General features: G+C 44.7%; 1 protein-coding gene across 1 annotated transcript in view; it reads right to left on the bottom strand.

Moving 5' to 3' along the window:
* The window catches only part of OBSCN (obscurin, cytoskeletal calmodulin and titin-interacting RhoGEF), a 153,205-nt gene that overhangs the window by 130,008 nt on the left and 2,991 nt on the right, over positions 1-20,206 (bottom strand). Inside the window, 8 exon segments of the mRNA XM_042817438.1 lie at positions 1-88; positions 949-1,224; positions 3,824-4,096; positions 7,093-7,368; positions 8,052-8,318; positions 9,336-9,638; positions 13,222-13,482; positions 15,671-15,940. The exon segment at positions 1-88 is cut by the window's left edge and continues 4 nt beyond it. Of these exon segments, the coding sequence (XP_042673372.1) occupies positions 1-88; positions 949-1,224; positions 3,824-4,096; positions 7,093-7,368; positions 8,052-8,318; positions 9,336-9,638; positions 13,222-13,482; positions 15,671-15,940 (2,014 nt within the window).

The following is a 20,206-nucleotide window of genomic DNA, read 5'->3' as shown; positions in this document are numbered from 1 at the left end:
ACCTCGCAGCTCAGCGTGGCATTTTCTGTTGGTGCAGCCTTCACCTCTTTCTGCACCTTCTCCTTGTTTGTAAACACGTCTTCTTTCTCTGCAGGGAGATCACAGCAGTCACAAAGAGATTTTTGCTGTTGTCTGCTGCAGAGCTTACTCCATTTCCCCCCCCGTTTCACTATAGTTGCCCTTCACAGGGAGTATCACGATGCCTCATTGAGACAGGAAAGCACTTTCCTCTCTATTTTGCCTTGGGAAATGAAAGATGTATGGGACAAAGCTAAACATTTCATAGTCTGAACACAGATTTGGACAGGAGATTTTGAGCACCTGCATGCACTGCCTGAACCCCCCTCCCTCATCTCTTTTTCTCTTCTGATGTCTCTCTATAGTTCCACTAGATCAGAAGGGAACAGCTCTCTGGAACAGGTTGCCCAGGGAGGCTGTGGATGCCCCATCCCTGCAGGCATTCAAGACCAGGCTGGATGTGGCTCTGGGCAGCCTGGGCTGCTGGTTGGCGACCTGCACACAGCAGGGGGTTGGAACTGGATGAGCACTGTGCTCCTTTGCAACCCAGGCCATTCTGTGATTCTATGAGTCAGTGATTATTTGCATTTTCCACCTATTTGTGTCATTCAAATTTCATAACCAGATCTCTTCAAACGCCTCCCCTTTTCTCTCCCCTTGCACACACTGCGTGCCCTTGCTCTGTAACCCTGCACACACCAGCTGACTGTGAGAGGTGCAGAAGTTACCCTCCTTGCCTATCATTTGTTGCATTTATTCACTGCTGGATGTAAAAGCACATGCATAACAGTGTTGCTACGACACTTGACAACAAAGCAAGTCCTACAGCCAAAATGCTTTGCACCAGAGAGGCTGTAAGTTGATCCTTCAAATTGAAGACACGCAAAATGAAGCATTCCTTTATCCCTGGGATTCCAAGCATTTTCTCACCTCTGACTTTGACTTGGAATGTTGCTTTGTCATCCTTTGTTTCACAGCTGTAGCTCCCTTGGTCTTTCAGGGTCACGTTTTTGACGATGAGCTTGCGGTGTGTCCCTTGGGAAATGATGGTTGTCCTCTGGTCCTGCTTTACCTCTGTTTGATCCTTCTTCCATACGACAGCTCCGCTTGCAGCTGACACCTCACACACCAGCTCCAGGTCTTCAGAAGGACTGACTGATATTTCTGGAGTTGTTTTGGGCTTGTTGACAAAATTAACGGCTTCATCTGGGGAGAAAAAGAGAAAGTGGTTTACACCCTGACTCAGGGTTATCCAGAACAGAGTTAAGATACAATTAGAACTGATTGTAATTTCTCTGCTCATCACACTTGGGTGATCAAGTTTCATCTCTGGAGGCACTCGCATACAAACATGTGCATGATTCTGCTGTAATTTAACTACGACAGTGTTAAAGCTGCTCTTACACAGCTCCACACAGCTCCAGCTGAGATACTGCAGTTACCTGTGCTGGGATACTCATTGCTCAAGTTCCAGGTCATCCAGAGAGTTAGTACAGAATGGCCTTCAGTTTGGCAGCTGGCTGTTGATTAATGCTTTATACACAGATACATATGAATAAAGTAATCTTACATACACGTGCACACTCATACACAAAGTTGAACTTGTTAATCCAGGGGGGTACACTCCAGCTGGGCTATTCTATGACTCTGTATTAACACATTAAGCCTCCAAATTGACTGTTTCCATAAGTAAAATTGCTGCAGAATTGCTGTGATAGAAAATAACAGTCAGTGTGTTTTGCCAAACAAGTGGAACTGGAAAATCTCTGCAATTCTGTTTTCATCCTTCTCAAGCAGTGCTTAGCCTCAGTGCTGGTGCACATCCTATTATAATGCACCCAGGTATCCCAGTGTGTCATGAGATTGCTGGTTTTGCACCGAGGCATTAATGACAGACCTGTGTAAGCAAAGGATAAGTTCTGTGCAGCTTCTTTTTTTTTTTTAATCATTTCTGTATTCTGCACGTTTTTCTGAAGCTAAATGAAGGCAGCTAAGTCACGTGTTTGCAATACGTGAACAAACCTATTCAACACCCTGTCTCTAAGCTAACAAGCAGCACTTGATGAGCACTTCAGTATTTCATGCCCTTCATTCCATCCAGACAGAACCTGCCTGAGGAGCAAACTGATGGCTGTCAGCTTCATGCAGTCCCAGCTTAGTATTGCATTTCTTTTAGCAACAACTGTTGCTTTCAGTCACTGAAAGCACCAAGGCCAATTGCTGTGCCAGGCACATTGTGGCAATGAACAAATATTTCGTTAAAAATTGTAATAGTTAGGAGCCATCTATTCTTTTAAAAGTAGATGACCAAAGAAGAACAGTCCCTCTAGAGTCAGGCTGTTGAGAACTAATAGCATAAATCCATACCATACAGATAGTCTTAGGGGCAGGAAAGTAATCTGTCTTGTGACCATTTGGGGCTCCTAATTAACCCTGCTTGATGGCTTTTCTGTCTGAGCCACGTGATGCTTTGTGATAGGAGTTACAGCCATGCTTCCCTTAACCCTACACACATGGCCACCGAAGCAGGAAGCATCCAATCTCAGGGAATCATGCAGGCTTCTTCTGCATTTGATGCTCAAAGACAGCCCCAGAACTTTTAAAATCTTATCTCTCATCCAATAATGTTCAAAGAGTGCAAGTTGTCCTTTGGGGATATCTTTTGCTCTGCATCAACCAGTTCAAATGGAGTCTTCTTGGCTTGTTTTAGATCAGTTTTTCAACAGGTAAATCCAGGGTCTTTGAATTATACTCAAAGTGAAATTGCAAAATGTAGGATTCTCAACCAAATAGAACTGGAGGTGGGGTGCAGAGTGAATACCTGAACCAACACCACCTGCAAGCAATCCTTCAATACCTTAGGAAACCCCAGTGATCCCAAATCCAGTGCTGTGCTCGTTTTATCAGGTCTGCTGAGTTTTTTGGTTAGTTAGATAGTGAGCATCACGATGGTGATGACTGGGCAGCTGGACGAGAGGATCTTTATCAATCTCAATGACTCCGTGACCAGAGTAACATGGCTCTGCTGCTAAAGGTCACAAGCATGGCACTGCAGCACATGCCTACTCAACGAGAGGCTTTCAGTAGAGTTTCAGTTTGTGACTGAGGACTGGGTTATAGAAAGCAGACTCAAGGTACAAGCCAGAAAATAGAACTTCCCCCCAGGCTCTGCGAATCAGTCAGCTGAATTTCACAGATATTGAATTTCACTGAAAATTCCTGGTGTTATTTTACCCTCCAGCTCCACCCTGAACAGGAACATGTCAGCGACAAGCATTACTCCTGCAGGCTTGACCTGACAGTGCTTTACATGCATTTTATGCTGATGGGCACATGCCATGAGCTAATGGCTGTGCTTACAGCACCTCAGGGAGACACCTCAGAGATCACAACGTCCTTTGGGTACAGCAGGAGACCCTGAACTCTACAAATATGGAGTTTACTTTGTCAAAAGAGGAGACAGGATTCCCATGCTAAGAATTTAGGACTTCTGTCATAGGTTCAGAGATAATGCAAGTGCTGAGGCAATTCATGAACTAGAAGAAGGAAGCCCAGATGTGAGGGGTCAAGTTGTGACTCCAGCCCCAGCTGGAGTGAGGGCTCACCTGAATTCATCACACCATGGTTCAGTTATTTGCTCATGCTGTAGATTTGCATAGGGACCACAGTAAGGTCAGAACACTTAAATAGTACTGTGCAGTCTTTGTCCTAAATGCTTGAAAGCCACAGGGTTAGACAAGTAAAATGAACCAAGTCTTAAGTGCTTAACATGGATTCTGATCCCACGTTTGCCTCACAAACTTACCTGAGACTTTCAAATCAAAAATCAGAGTGTCATCTCCAATTTTGCAGACGTATGTCCCCTCATCTTCTTTTGTCACAGCTGAAGCCATGAGCTTATGCAGTTTCCCTTTATCTTCCATTGTGAATTTCTTACTGGCCGTGATTTCTTTGCCATTTTTGTACCACTTAACCATGACATTGGCTTCTGAGGTCTCAGAAACAAATTCAGCTTGTTTTCCAGCAACAGCCCTGATAACTCCTCCAGTTTTCTCTTTGTTTATGAAGTTTGCCAGTGCTGAAACAAAATACGGATACGCAGGGATGGAAAATAATTGCAGGGACATTGGTGAACATGAGGTATTCATTTATCATAAGACCAAATGTACACGTTCATTCTTGGTTCTAATTGCTAGATTCCAGTTCAGAAGCCAACAAACTGGCAGCTTTTATAAACCATGTACCAAATTATCTTATCTCCAACAGGCAAAGGACAAACACCACACAGGGGACTGAGCCAAAAGAAGCCCTAGGCTTCAAGAAAATATTTGAAATAGGAAAACCAAGGAAAGAATTGGAATATGCAAACTGGAAGAAAAGCAATGGAGGATGTTCAATTACTGCTTTGTAACCTCCTGGCAAACAAATCAAGATGGAGATATCACTTAGGACTGAAAAGAAAAACAAATTCCTTTCTGGAAATTAACTGGAGCATGGAAGTTAGATGATGAAACTATTAACACATGGCGGAATAATTGACTGCAAATATTCAAAACCTCACCACTATCTTTGCCAGAAGTTTAAGCCTAAGGCCACAGTCCCGTTTTACCTTAGGTAATGGAGTTTGTTTTCCAACTTCTTGTTGACATATCATTTTTAAAGTGCACACAACTGAGTTGGTCTGTTGAGACTGTGAAGTCAAAGCTGCTAAAATCAAAGTCTGAATTATGCATGCAGTTCTGCAGTTCCAAGAACATCCATGTGTAATACAAATTCAACAACATTTTACAGAACGCCCGTGTTTTAGGAGCTCAAAAGCTTGCTGATGCACACTGAGGTGCCCAAGATCCTGTAAATACATTTAACTCCATCCTGTAATACAGTCAAATTTAATTCATTTTTCAGAAACTGTCTCTTATAATCGTAGTCCCCTCACCACTGCTGGATGTGAGCCCAAATTGGTTTTCACTGCAGATACTGCAGCAAGGAGGAACAGCCTCTGGACTGGACCAGCTGAGCATGACCCTACCTGAATCTGCTCCAAAGGTGTTGTTACCAGCAATGCTTCCTGGTGAAACACATGGGGGTCCTCCTTTGATTCCAATCCCAACCCACCCCACAATGCCCACTGACCACATCCCTCAGGGCCACATCTCCACAGTTCCTGAACGCCTCCAGGGATGATGACCCCACCACCTTCCTTCATGGGATAACAACACCTCTTGTACCCAACCTCCCTGCAAAGGATGGATGTTGCTGAGATCTCTGCTTCTCCACCAGCGTGGCACAAAGGTTTGGGAGGAAGAGCAGGAGAACAGTTTCATTCACGTGCCTTCCCCTTCCTTGGAAAAACCAGGGTGAAACAGCAGCCACAGCAGGCTGAAGGGGACATCTCAGATGTCCTGCCTGGATGCAGGAGGTCACATATCAGAGAATGTCTGGCATGTGAAGTCTCGTGGCAGTGCAGTGCATGACAAACTGCAAGAACGCTTTCCTGTGGGCTCCTTTGGGCACGAGGCCCAGGGGTGACACACCTCTGGCTGCAGCTCGACAGAGCCTCCCAGCAGCCATGTGATGCCCATGTGATGGACACAGCTGATCCTCACATCAGATGATTTACCAGCTAGCTCTGATTTACAGGAACAGAAGACACAGGTGGTGATGCAGCATGGTGAAATACTGGGAGAGCGTGGCATGGATATAAGATTTGTGAGCCTGGGGATGGGCAAAAGCAGGTTGGACAGGGCAGATGGAGCTGTGGTGTCCCTGTTCATTGCAGGGGAGTTGAACTAGCTGATCCTTAAGGGTCCCTCCCCTACATATGAGATGTATGAAAGCTGATTCTGCAGTAACCAAGCTACCAACAGCAGTTGCTTGTCTTGCAGCTTGCCAGCAGAGATTTTAAAATACCAGCACTGATTACTCATTTGATAGTCACATTACAGTGCAAAGCACATGGAAACGTCCATCAGCTAATTCAATTAATTCTACAGGCAGAGCTGCCAGTGTGAAATATTATGCTAACACGACAGAGGGAGAGAAGAAAAGCAAAATTAAGACTAGCTGACAAGTGTTGGCAGAAAGTTCTGCTCTCCATAAATTTAGTCCCATTTTTCAGTTCTGTTTGGAGCTGTCTCCATGCCTCTTTGGAATCTGTTCTTTGAGAATAACCAATTAAGTAAGCTCTCTAATGCCAAAGTGCATACACTACTCTAGGGCTTTGTTGTTTCTGCATGGATCAACAAGGGTGACAAGCCAGGAGAACGTGATGAAGAACCTCATACATAATCGGTGTAAAAAACAACAACAACAAAAAAGGCAAGCTTTGCTGGAAAGAAGGTGCATTTGTATTCATGTAATCTGCAGAGAGTTCTGCAGAAATAGAAAATCTGCCAATGGAGAAAACAAAGGATCTCATTTACTGCAATCAAGGCCCAGCATGCGGATCTCAGAGATGAGACCTGCAGCCTGCAGCAGAACAGGGAGCTGAGTGGAAAAGTTAAGTTTCTCACTACATCTGTGTAAGAAAAAAACCACCATGGAATGACAGCTAGGTAAACTGGAACACTGGAACAGGCTGCCCAGGGAGGTGGTGGAGTCTCCTTCTCTGGAGATGTTCAAGACCTGCCTGGATGCCGACCTGTGTGACCTGCTGTAGGGAACCTGCTTTGGCAGGGGGTTGGACTTCATGATCTCTGGAGATCCCTTCCAACCCCTACAATTCTGTGATTCTGTAAACACCCCAGTAACTCCTCACAGCTATGGTCCACAGTTTGGATCACTGCTACAACAAAAACTATTTACATTCTCCTCTGGCCACTCTGAGAGAGGAGCAGGAGGGCTAGGATGCTCTTTTTCCTATCTTTCCCTTGATTCCTTCTGTATCTTAGGGACAAATCACAGGACAAAATACAGAAATCAGGTGGCTCTACAAAGTGGATTTGCCAGTTCAAGTCAAAATAACCACTGAAAACACTCCAGATGCTGTCTGAAAGCAGCTGCACTGTCGGGGAGTCAAGTGAATGCAGTCTGTTGGCTCTGAGCAGGAAGAAGACAGCCCAGACCATCACATACCTTTCACTGAAAGCTGATAGAGCATTTTGTCCCCCTCACAGATGCACTGATAAGTTCCAGCATCCTCCATTGCGACGTCGTGAATTTTCAGGACGCGTCTCTTCCCCACAATCTGCAGTTCGTGTTTTTCATTGGCTTTGAGCTCCTTCCCATCCTTCATCCACTTCACAGTAGCGTCTGTGTCTGAAAGCTCAGCCTGAAGTTTGGCTTCCTCACGCAACCGAGCAGAAATCTTTTCTACATCTTTGCTCTTATTGGTAAATCTCACTGCAGCACCTGTCAGGAGCAAAAGCCTCGTTATTTTGATTTATGTCAGGCCAACATGATCAATGCTTGCTGCAAGATCTTTCAAGAAGCAATATGTTCTGTTCCTGCACTCTTATTGTGTCAATACTAAGCAATTCAAGATGTTTAATTTGGTCTTCTTGCCATATTCACTGAGAAAAAATACATCTTGTTCTACTGATTAATAATGCTCTAAACATGCTACTGCAGAGGTCTTCACCCAAAGACAAACAGGTCCTCCCATAATGAACGTTTATTCGTTATCTTTTGTCATGCAAAGCTGATTGATAGAGATATCATTGTCATGATTGCTGCTCTACTTCTAAATAAACCCAGTGCAATCAGAAGGGCTGGCTGAACCTGGAGCTGAAAGTACTGCTCTAAGGTGATGCAGTGGTAGAGCTGGTGACTGAATGCACTGACCAATGGCTGTGGACTGCATTCACCAGATGGCATGAAGCACTCTAGTTCAGCAACCCAGCTGGGTAGATTGGCTTACTCTAAACTCAGTGCTATCATGTTTAGGCCATTACCAGGACCCACATTAGTCCATATGATGCGGTTTCAGATATTTGGTACAGAAAGTGAATGCTTGCAGCCCCAGTCCTAACCATCAGATCACAGCAACTATGCCTTGACTGAAAGATGCTTGATCATTCAATCACAGTAAATACCTCTCACTCTCATCTTGGTGCTGACATCAACATTTTTGGCAACAAATTTCACTTCTGCTCCATCATCGCTCTTGGTGACATTCTTTATGATTAGACTGTGAGTAGTTTGGGTTCTCTTGATAATACAGGTCTCACTTTCCTGTAAGACTTTGCCATTGAGGTACCAAGTTCCAGAACATGTTGTTGTAAGGTCAATAGTAAACACAGCATCCCCTCCAGATACAGCTTCACCAGTTGTTAGGGGAGATTTCACAGCCAGGACTGGTTCTGAGGAAGAAGAACAACTTGTATGTCTGACATCAAAAGGCCATGCAACAGAACAGCTCTTCCTAAGAACAAAGTTCTTAGACTAAATGAGACATGAGAATAAAATCCTGCACATGTTTTGCATGCACTGAATACAGCGCATGATTAATGAATGGGATTTGGTTTCTACAGCTGCAGTTAACTGACCTGTGGCACAAGAGTGACTCCTGTTTTTTGCATAGTTAGAACAACAGGTATACATTAACTAAGATGTTTCAAGGCATAACAGACCTGCTAAGCATCTCAAGCCACCCAGGCTGCCTAGCAAGCGTGTTACATTGTGTTTTAATGAGATGTATTGCTCTTATATTTCAGAAAGATCCTCAGCAGTCCATTCCACCCACTAATTGCTTCTAGATATTCTAGGGAAGCACAGGCATATTCAGGCAGCAAGGGAAAAGAATGACACAATAACAGAAATGACCAGAGTCTGAGCAGAGACTGCACAGTGCAATGAATCAAAGGAAGAAACAACCCCATGGTACACAGTGATTCTGTGGCACGTTGGCACCCAACAAATAAAGGGTAATCCTGCATTTCTTCTAGGTGCTCTGAGATGAAGGAGAAACCAACTGGAACCTGGTTTTCATGGCATCATGATCATCACATGAACACTCTTTAGATGCAAGGCTGGTATCTCATTTATGGATGGAAGATTAAATCATGAGTACATTTCTACTTCTCCCTTTGCATGAGTACCGGAAGAAACACTTATATGCTTCAGACCTGTTACAGAAAGCTCTGCCTCTTGCACATGTGAGGTAACATAAGGATATTCACAGCTCTGTCACACAAACATAACTTGCATCACTTTAGCAGTAGATGGAGGTTGAAACGAGACAGGAGAACTAGGAGAGAATGAAAGACTTTGGTGCGTTAACACACTGCTTTCCTTAAAGCCAACGGAAATGTCCTCAGGGACCCAACACAGCTGCTCAGCACACACCGATCCATTTCTGGGGGGGGTTTTGTGCTTACCAAGGTGCACGCTCCCTGGGAATTCCAGGTACGGGCTCTGTCCATGCGCATTGACTGCAGACACTCGGAACTGATAATCAGCCTCTTCGGACAGATTGCTCACCGTGAACTCTGGGACAGGGACGTGAGACTCGTGGCACCTCACCCAGGCAAAGCCCGTCAGTTTCTTGCGCTCCACAACGTAGCCATCGACTGGAATGGGGCGGTGCATCTTCGGAGGGGACCATGCCAGCGTCACTGAGGTTTCTGTTTTATTTTTCACCACGGGGTCAACTGGGGGCTGAGTGGGAGGTTTTCTGGGAACTGAACAGAAATACGTACAGAAATTTTATCATAAAGTCATTTGGGTTGGAAAAGACCTTCCAGATCATCAAACTCAACTTTCAGCATGATCTACTGAGTCCCACCATTAACTGTGTCCCCATGTCTCTTAAATACCTCCAGGGATGGGAGGCTCCAAAGGTGAAAAACAGTGAGAAACCCACTGTATCTGACTGAGAAAAACTAGAGCTTACAGTGGTCTTAAACATTATCCTGAGTTAATAAATCTCTGCAAAACCTTTGCATTGCAAAGCAAAAGAAAGGATAGAAGATCCTTTCAGAGTTTACTACGAACAATTCATAGGCTGAAGCTTTCAATGCTAGATACAGACCCATCTCACTTCCCATACAGTTCCTGGATAAAGCAAGCTGATACTGTTTGTTATTTGCACTCAGAAAGTGGATAAAATCATCATTAGAGATTGTGGTGTGAATCCGGGCTTTAAAAAAATATATTTATAAGGGATTTTGCTCTTCATCCACCTGTCCACTACGTAAGGAAAAGCACAGGGATATTTTGCTATCTCTACACACAGACGTGTCATCCTGAGAGGCAGTGTAAATCCACTCCTCCACCAGGAGCCTACAGTCTACATTTCTTCTCAAGAACCTGTTCCAGAGGCGTGGAAATGTTTTAGTCTGGCTTCTTAACAGTTTTAAGCACAGACCAGCTAAACGTGGCATGGCTACAACATTTTATAGGTAAATGATAGATATGAATAAGCAGTGCAGTGGTTTTGGAGTCCGTTCCTCCATGGACTCAATTGCTTGGTCCATGAGCTTGGCTGTTCTCCACAGCCACTTTCTTCTGGGAATCTCCCCCCTGTTCTGCCTTTGAATTCTGTGCCACTCCCAGACAGAAGGCATTTTGTAAACTTTGTCTCCCAAGAGTGATGGCTGTCATCAGGGATCTCTGTCAGGAAAGACGTGTTTTAACAATTTATGCAGAGCCAAGTTTGGGGGCTGAGGAATACAGTTGAAAAGGAAATGACACAAAGACACGTCCTCGCCATGGGATCCTGCAGCCAAAGAGATGTGGCCATTCTGGCACCTGAGGTCATGTATGACAAGTTTATTCCTGCAGGTATTTGCATATTGAATACATTCATTCACCCTCTGGTTGCTTTTGAACATTTTAGAGGTTAAAATCCCATCAGACTTATTCACTATGTGCAGCCACTGATACAGGCAGGAGGCTGGGAATTGCCTGATGCACTCTAGTTACAGACTACTGACACAGTAAAGGATTGATTTCGTTTAATTTTGGCCATCAGAAAGTTTGGTGTCTGGTTTAAGTCAGCCATCCAGACTCCAATTTATATCCTATGGAGAACAGCACATTCAGGAGAACTCATCCCATCTTAAAGGACGTGCTTGAAATCATAGAATCACAGATTCTATGGGCTGGAAGGACCCTTAAAGACCATCCAGCTCCAACCCCCTGCCATGGGCTGGCTGCCCCCCAGCCAGCTCAGGCTGCCCAGCACCCATCCAACCTGGCCTTGAACACCAAGGATGGGGTATCCACAGCTTCTCTGGGCAGCCTGAAATGGAAGTAATGAGCCACAAGTTGAAGATATTTAAGTATTCATGACTGTAGAGAGAGCCTGTGTGCTGAATCTAGATTAAAAACCAAAGACTGGAGGAGCTGAGCTGTTCTCTGCCTCAGTTTACCCTTCTGCAAAACAGGCATAATAAAAATGCAGAAGCCTGATCAAATAATATATAAATATTGCCTGCCTAGTAAATGGTATTAAATTGCCAACAAAAGACTCATCCAGCTAATTGAAAATGGTGTGGACACGATGTACAGGATTCTTCCAGCAGCCAATCAAAAATGCAAAGTGTAAAAATAGGAAATCTCAATGCGATACACTTTTCCTTCATTACATAAATAGACACAACTGTTTTGGGGTGCTCTGTTACCAGCTGCTGGTCAGAGTTAGATGCCAAAGGTTCCACTAACATAGCATGAAGCCAGAAGCCAGACGCCGGAATCAGATCTCCTGACCTTACCACCAGAAATTGAGATGTCATATTTTGCTCAGAGGTTCCTGCTTGTAGGAGGACAGCTTCTGAGCTTTTTCTGCTCCAGGAACCAGCTCTAGCTTCATAATTTAAACAGCAGTCAGAAATTAAAGTGCTCTTTGTCACCTCCATCAAATAGAATGAGTGGTTGGACGGTACAGCTTTCCAAATAACTTAGGAACCATCACAGCAGTAAGATGCCCACCTTTTTTTCCCCCCCTCATTAATACATATAGTTTAATAGCATCAGAATGCCCCAAGTGCTTCAGATAACACAACAGTTGTAAATCTTTCTTCAAGGATTCCTCTTTTACCACTGAGCAATTGCAATTCGGTGATGCTGGTGGGAGAAAGGCAGCACTAATCTTCCCAGATGGTGAGTAGAGTTGATGTTCACATGCAGAATGGTGCCTCAGCAGAGCCAGAAACCACTCATTTGGGAAGCATAGCACCAAAAGAAATGTGAATAGCTTCATAAAATCAGGCAGCTTCACCCAAATTCAGGTCCATGATCTGCTACACTGCTCCTGCTGCTGCTTAGCATGAGACCCTTGCTCAGATCAGATTTGCCAACTGAAGGAATCCTTCACCCTGCCTATATTTCAGTCTCCTAGGTAAAGCTAAACAATCCAAAGGCCTCTACACTTCTAGCATAGCTACCACCAATGCACAGGGTCCTCCCAGTGCTGTTGTGTCAAAAGGAGAATGAGAGAGGATAGGGTTTTGTGGTCTCCACAAAATGAAGGAAGTCATACTTTCAGGAAGAAATATTTTCCCTTTTTCTTGCAGTCTTTTCATTTTCTTTTCCTTTAATGCAAGCAGCTTTGTAGCTTACAAATTGTTTTCTAATCACCTCCTGATATGGACAAATCACACATCTTTTACTCCATGTTTTACACAGTTATCATTTTATATCTGTTCCAGTATGGAATCACAGAATCCTAGAATGGCCTGGGTTGCAAAGGAGCACAGTGCTCATCCAGTTCCAACCCCTGCTGTGTGCAGGTCACCAACCAGCAGCCCAGGCTGCCCAGAGCCACATCCAGCCTGGCCTTGAATGCCTGCAGGGATGGGGCATCCACAGCCTCCTTGGGCAACCTGTGCCAGTGCCTCACCAACCTCTTGTGAATGAGAATGCCCTGGGATGTTGTGCCATGCTCTTTCCCCAGAACTTGTCTTCTCTGGCTCTTTTGATCTCTCCATAACATCAGGTTGTTGGCGTTTCTGACAGGCCAACTTCCCACTTTCTTTGGCCACCACACAACTCATCATAGCAGTATCTATAAAGAACACCTTTAATACAGGAGTGTTTGCACACTGAGGGATCAGAAAATCATAGGTGGGTTTAGGTTGGAAGGGATCTTAAAGACCCAATCCCCTTCCACATTGTCACCCACAAGATCAGGCTGCTCAGGGATCCATCCAACCTGGCCCTGAACGCATCCAGGAATGGGGCACCCACTCTTCCCTGGGCAGCAGTGCCAGCACCTCACCACTCTATGAGACAACACCAAGGCTGAACACAAGGGAAACTTACTGGTCACAGTGAATTGGGTAGAAGTCCTGCTTTCATCAGCCAGGAAGACGATCTCACCGGCGTCTTCCATCGTGCACTCTCGGATGATCATGGTGTGCTGTTTGCCGGAGCGCGTGATGGAGATTCGATCGCTGGGTTTCACCTCTTCTGCGTTCTTCAGCCAGCGGATGTTCTGGCACTCATTGTCCAGCTCCACACAGAAAATGGCTGTGTCATTAACTGAAACTGCAGTCTTTCGTGGAAGTTTTTTAATGATGTTCCCTTTAAATAGGAAAGTAATTATGGTTCACAAACAGCAGATAGAAAGGTGTCCGGTAACAGCGGACCACTCAGACAACAGCCAGGTTAGTCAATAGATGTCACCCAATAAAACATGGTAGACACTACACATGCATCCCTCAGTGAAATCCCAGGCTCTGTGTTACACACAACAGATAATCCCAAGGATTCATTTTGCCCTTCAAGAACAGAAAAGCCATTTGATTTGACTACAGTCTCTCGTGATCCTAGTCTAACATGAGGTGTCTCCTGTTGGGCAAGCACAGTGTATTTGGCTTCGTCAAGAATAGGTTTGACAGTGATAGGGCTTTTATTTCTGCATATGCTGGGAATTCTTACAAATGCTTTGCTGAAATAGGTCAGTCTTAAAACCAGACAGGTCCTCAGCTGTCTTTGGTATTTTGCTTCCACCAAATGATCAGGAAATGACATAGCTGCCAAGTGCACCAATGACCTAACTTGACAGAAGATGGAAAGATGGAAAGCCATCACATCTCTTTAATGTGAACATGAAAATTCACATGGAATCAATTCACTGACGTGTAGCTTTTCCATGCTACCATGATTATGAATTAATAGAATAATGTCAGAGTTACAAAACGTGACTGTCCACAGGAGAGTTTGTTCAGAAAAAACAGAAAATCACCCCTATCAGCAGAGCGTGACTGTCTCAAGCCCCAGAACAGTTTCTGCAAGGCAGAAGTGCCCTCTAACAGGCAAAGCATCTAGAGATATTTCATGGGAAGCAGTGCTGAACTGTCTCATGAAGCAGAGCAGGCACACTTCATCAGGAGCATTCAGTAGTCTGGTTTTCCGCTCATCCTCTCTGAAGCTTGGCCGTGTGTCCGCCCTGTGCTGCCCTAAGCAGTGCCATGGAGCTGCCCACTTTGACAAGCTCTCACATTATCCCCACCCCACCCTGCCCTCTCCAATCTTCTCCCTCTGGGCAAGCACAGGGCTCTGCCTCCTTTCCCTCCTGAGATCTCCACCTGGCTCAGTCAATCTCTTTTGAATGGAACATGTCATAGAACCATAGCACAAACAAGTAAAAATGAATACCAGCTAGTAGGGCCAAACACACTCAAAGCATTTGACTGGTTCAGCCCCAGCAGAAGTCAAAACAAAAGGATGTCTATCTGAACTCTCAAATGTCCACAAACTAAATTACCCCTTCTGCCTTCACTCATGTCAACTCTTATGTCTGTGCTAATTAGGCAGAAAGGAATTTGCACAGTGACTCACAGCACCAATTTATGAAATGGAGAATTCTGTCTTCAGATGGAGTAAAGTCAGGTTTCAAAGGAGACAGGACAAGTGTGACCCAGTCGGTCTCCAGTTTGCATTACAGCAGACGTGTCAATGACACCAGAGCAAGCAGCATCAACATAAAAACTACAGGTCCTGGAGCTGTGCAGCTGAGTACTTTTTCAGATAGCAAATGAGTTCTGAACTGAAGTTGCCTTCTGCCAACTGTCTCTGATGTGCAGATTGTTGTGAGACTCCCATGATGTACTCAACTCTATGCTTACATTAAATTCAGTGCTGAACTGCTGGACTCACAGGTCTTGGACACAGACCTATATCTACATTTGATCAGCTTTTCAAACTTCAAAAAGCAGCTCCAGATGTCAGGGCTCTAAAATATGAATCAGGTTTGCAGTCTGACATCATATGGATGACCACAGCCTGCACCATGCATCAGACCATAAAACAGCTGCCAAGCCAACTTCCCAATCTGATCTGCACCACTCTCAGACAAGATTTACCATTGTGTTTACCAGACACCTGACAAGACCTGTGTGAGATGGTGCCAGGAGACACATCCACTGCTTAGGATCACGTCAAGGAAAGTCTACATTGCTGAGCTATAGCTCAAAGGCTTTGCCCTCCAGAAAAACACTTAAAGCATAGGCCTCTGCTATGTGACGTGACGTGTGCAGCAATGCAGTCTCTTCTCTTTCTGTGACCCTGTGTCCTAGATAAACCCTGGCAAGAGACTCAGGGACCCACAGACAAGTTGCTCTCTTCTCACATGGTAAGGGTTCTGCTGTTCTTCTCTGTGTGTATGAGATAAATGCTGTTTGCAAGCTCAAGTCTGGAGTCCCACATACGCATCTCTCAGTCAACAGATGAGACTTGGCCCATCTAAAATAGTAATGCTCTTTCTTACCTTGGACAGACAATTCTGCAATGGTCCTGCTCCCTTCTTTCATCTCGCAGATATAGACAGCATCATCATCTGCAGTGACATCCTGGACCGTGAGCCGGCGATACGTGCCCTCTTCTTCTATGTTGTATTTCTTGCTCTGCCGGAGTTTGGTTTCCTCCTTGAACCAAGATGTCTCCGTACTGGGAACAGGCACTTCACACTGGAAGGTGGCAGATTCCTTCTCCCAGACTTCAAGATCCTTCAGTTTTTCCTTGAAGGGTATTGGTGGTTCTTCAGGAGATTAAAAAGAAAGGAGAAACAAGAATTTGTGGCAGCTTAGTTTAAGAGGCATTAAAAAAACACCTCAGTAAGAAAGACTCAAACACTGTGAGAAGCAATAGGGCCATGAGGGGCTGCAGGGCACCATGGGGGGCTATGGGGCACCATGAGCCCTCCCTTCAGCCTCCTCTGCACTGGGCCCAAGCTTGCCAACTGCCTCTGCTTTCCTTCACCAACTGTATCATACTACTCTGGCTTAGGGAGAAAGAAGAGCGCAGATCAAACAGGAAAACAGCTGCATGGCAGTGAGGGGAGATATTTTACAAGCAGAACTTAGACCTGATGACCAGGACCCTCCACCTTGTAATGCTGGGATCTGTGTTGGGCATGCTATGGCTTGCAAGTAGAAGGGGCACATAAATCACTTCTGAGAAAGGAGGGCTGATGTGTGAACATGAACACACACGTAGAGCATGAAAACCTACTCTGCAGCCTGCAGCATTTTCTGTTGGACAGAGCGTGGTTTAAAAGTTGTCCCTGCATCTTTTGGCAGCTGAGCCACTGTCTGTCCCTCCTGCCCCATCACTAGGAAAGGAGTAGGAGACACTGATGCTCAATACTGTTTAGGTTGTCATTCTGGAGCTGGAGCTTCATTGGAAACCTGTACAATACCTAAGCAAGGAGGACATGCCTTTTTGGCTTAACGTGCCTCATTTCAAGGCAAGTCAAAGTCTTTCCTCAAAGTCTTCAGCAATGGCAGCACAGCCCTTTCTCCATATTAATTACCTCTTTCTCTCTACCCAAAAGGCAGCTTGGACTCCTGTGTCTCACATCTGAAAGCACCCCATGTGGTCAGGGGAAATTAAGTGGATGCAATGCTCTTGTCAGGGGACCAAGCAAGAGGATGACGTCAAGAATGCATTTATCAGAACAATGCCAGCATTGAAGAATTGGTTGCAATGCAGCCGTGTGAGATAAGAGGCACCTTGGAGCTGACTGTGAGAGCAGAGTGATGTGCCCAAGGGCCAGAAGGAAATATAAGGCACACCTGAGAAGTACACAGGCTTGTTTCCATACTTAAGCCATGTCATTAACACCTCTCTCTTTTCAGCTGCTGAGCAGTCACAGACATCATCTGAAAACAACTTTGCTTCCACTGTTTTGACATATGCACACATCTTATTTTGCTCTGAATGAGGCTTCAGGGAGACAGCAGCTGACAAATTAAATTAAAGACTGCTATTTTCCCAGCCCGTTGCTTTTTCCTGCTTTGGAGATGTGTGAGAGAGGCTCTGAAATCCACCACCTTTTTAATTCCTGAACATATCTTCATCTTGCTTATGTAGTCTAACATGCCTGGTCAGCCACCAGGCAAAAGAGGTTAATTTGGGCAATATTTACATGAGAAAGACTTTTAGTGTATTTTCTACTTAACTACATTAACTAGGAAAATAAGTAAATGCATTCATGCACTGGTCAGGATAATGAGTGGAGCACAGACCTCTACATTATCTTCTCTCACACCATATGGGGCTGCAGCCCATCAGACTGGGCAAATTCTCCAATGTTGGAACCCTCTCTACAGCACCCAACAGAGTTCAGAATCATTCTGTGCTGTAGCTACCAGAGGCATTTCAGGAAGGGGTGCTGCAGATACCAGCATTACATTCCATCTGTCACACTCCATAAATATCAGCTGCCCAGTTCTAAATGGCTGTTTGTCATCTATTACTCTTCCACAAGGTAACTCTCATTGTAAGGTCTTCCTAAGTATGATTCCAATATGGAAGATATAGCCATCTGACAAGCAGCTGGTTTCCTCCTTTTGCCCAAGGAGGCTGTGGATGCCCCTTTCCTGGATTCATTCAAGGCCAGGCTGGATGTGGCTCTGGGCAGCCTGGGCTGCTGGTTGGTGACCTGCACACAGCAGGGGTTGGAACTGGATGAGCACTGTGCTCCTTTGCAATCCAGCAAAATCCACAAAAATTCTGTGATTCTGTGATTATCCAAAATGTTCAGAATACCTAAAAAACGTCCTTAGAAGATAAGCAGAAAGTGTGCTCATCCAAGGTCACGTGCAACATAATTCTCACCTCAACCACATCTGTTTGATATAAGTGCCGCCAAAAGAATGAAACAAAGTCTTTGCAATAACTCCAAACCAAGCTTCCTCTGGAAGCATTTCCTTCCATGCAAGCTCAGTGCTCTGAATTTGAGCACCAGTTCTACTTTGTCCTTACATCATCTCAGCTCCCAGCACAACTCATTTCCTTCACAGTGCCCTGAGAGGTCACTGGAATTCATTTCTACTGTCAGTATGAATTTCTTTTAAATGATGATTTCTCCACAGTTTTTTACTGCACTTTTTTTCTATCTGTCTGTTTTCAGTCAAAGCAGCTAAGCTCACTAAAGCGTATGAGGGCAATAAAAGCATTTCTATAGAAGGGAAAATATGAGATCTACGAAATTCAGTCTACTGGGAAAAATGTGAAATGGAAAGAAGCAAAGCAGAGCCCTGAGGGAGCATGGAGCAAGAGCAGCTCATGGAGTTAGTTAGAACTGCAAGAGCAGCTATGAATTTGGCTGCTTGTCTTGAAAACACGTCTCCAGCATCATAGGCTCTTGCTTGGTCCCTACCAACCAGCATGGCAATGAGGTGATGTTATGTTTTAAATACAGGTCCTGCTAACATATTTTGCTAAGAATAGGTGCAGCCTGCAAAGAAGCTAAAGTCCCCTTAACCTTCCCAATGCACACTGGCCTTCTCAACCTGGGCTTTCACCTGCCTGCACTTCCTCTTGCCTACTCTCGGCCTTCTTGTAGTTCTCTCCATTTATTATTCCAGAGGCATTTCTCCCAGAAGTGATCTAAAGACAGTAAGAACACAGAAAATACTTCAAAAAGGAACAATCTAAAGGTACACAAACTCCCCTTATCTCATTCCTTTCCTTAGTGCTTCCCAAATTGCCTTTGTACCTCCATATTTCTCACGTTGCCGCTCTCTTTCAGATCTCAGATCACTCCAGCAGTCATCCAACATCATTTTGTATCAGAGGCAGAAAGAAGTGGCTTTGGCACCAATCTGTTTTTCCAGCCTTGACCTTGTTGGTTAGCAACCTTTAACCTTTCTATCCAGTATCTGATTACTTAACTACTTACTGAGTATTCAGCAGTAGTTGAATACTCAGCCCCAAACTCCTTTACTCAGACAAATATTGCTTGGTCCATGCCCAAGGATAGAGACCTGTACACTATTCTTATTGACTTTACATGTGGCTCAGGGACATCTTCAAAGCCTTCAGGAAATTCAAGTAATCCATTCATGTATCTCCCATCATCTCTGCTCTTTGGTTCGTTAAAGAGGGGAACTTTCCTTGGGAAAAGTTTATTGACTGCTTTTACAGCTCACATTTCAGTGCATGGCTTGTGATTTTATCCCTGCTCTAGATATAAGAAACCAACATCACTGGTTAAGAGTAATCAACTCTTGGTTTTCCTTAGTTGTGAAAGAGACTCTCTTCATTGCAGCCTCTTCCTTGGGACTTCTACTTAATTCAGTACATCCCATCCAGGAACAGTTAAAAAAAAACAAAGTTTTTTTCTTTCAGTTCAAAACTTAAGACATGGGCCTGGCTTACACATGTGTTGGGTTTAGGATCTAGACTGAAAACATGTGAGAGGCAAGCTAGAGGCTGTGTCCTTTGGTCTGCTATGCTGCCATTAGATACTTTGGAGACAGGATGCTGGCCTAGGTAGTTTTTCTTCATGCTATATTTTAAACACCCACAAATATTGTCACTCAAATTCTCGTGTTGAAATTATGTACATGAACCAGATTGCCCTAATTGCAGTTAGACCCGTGAAGCTTTCCTACCCAGGTGTCATAGAATGGTCCTGGTTGAAAAAAACCTCAATGCTCATCCAGTTCCAACCCCCTGCTGTGTGCAGGGTCTCCAACCAGCAGCCCAGGCTGCCCAGAGCCACATCCAGCCTGGCCTTGAATGCCTGCAGGGATGGGGCATCCACAACTATCTGTGGATCTGTATCTATCTGTGCCTCTGGGTAAGCATGGAGGAAGCAGCATCACAAGCTCCCTAAATACTCTGTTATCTGCACACAGTCCAATGCAGTCACATCATTCAGCCTCTTCTGCACAACTGAGCGAAGAGAGGATTGTGGGGCAAGATGATCTATCCCTCAAAACACGACCTCAGATGAGCTAATGGCATCATCAGTTGCACATAAAGGATGAAATTAAAAGCTCCCTTCATTGCTACA

The sequence above is a fragment of the Centrocercus urophasianus genome, unplaced genomic scaffold (assembly GCF_019232065.1).
Source record: "Centrocercus urophasianus isolate 14NV4802_14NV808 unplaced genomic scaffold, USGS_Curo_1.0 seq_16, whole genome shotgun sequence".
Classification (NCBI taxonomy): domain Eukaryota; kingdom Metazoa; phylum Chordata; class Aves; order Galliformes; family Phasianidae; genus Centrocercus; species Centrocercus urophasianus.
Note: the sequence above shows the minus strand (reverse complement) of the source record. Positions and strands in the feature narration are given on the sequence as shown.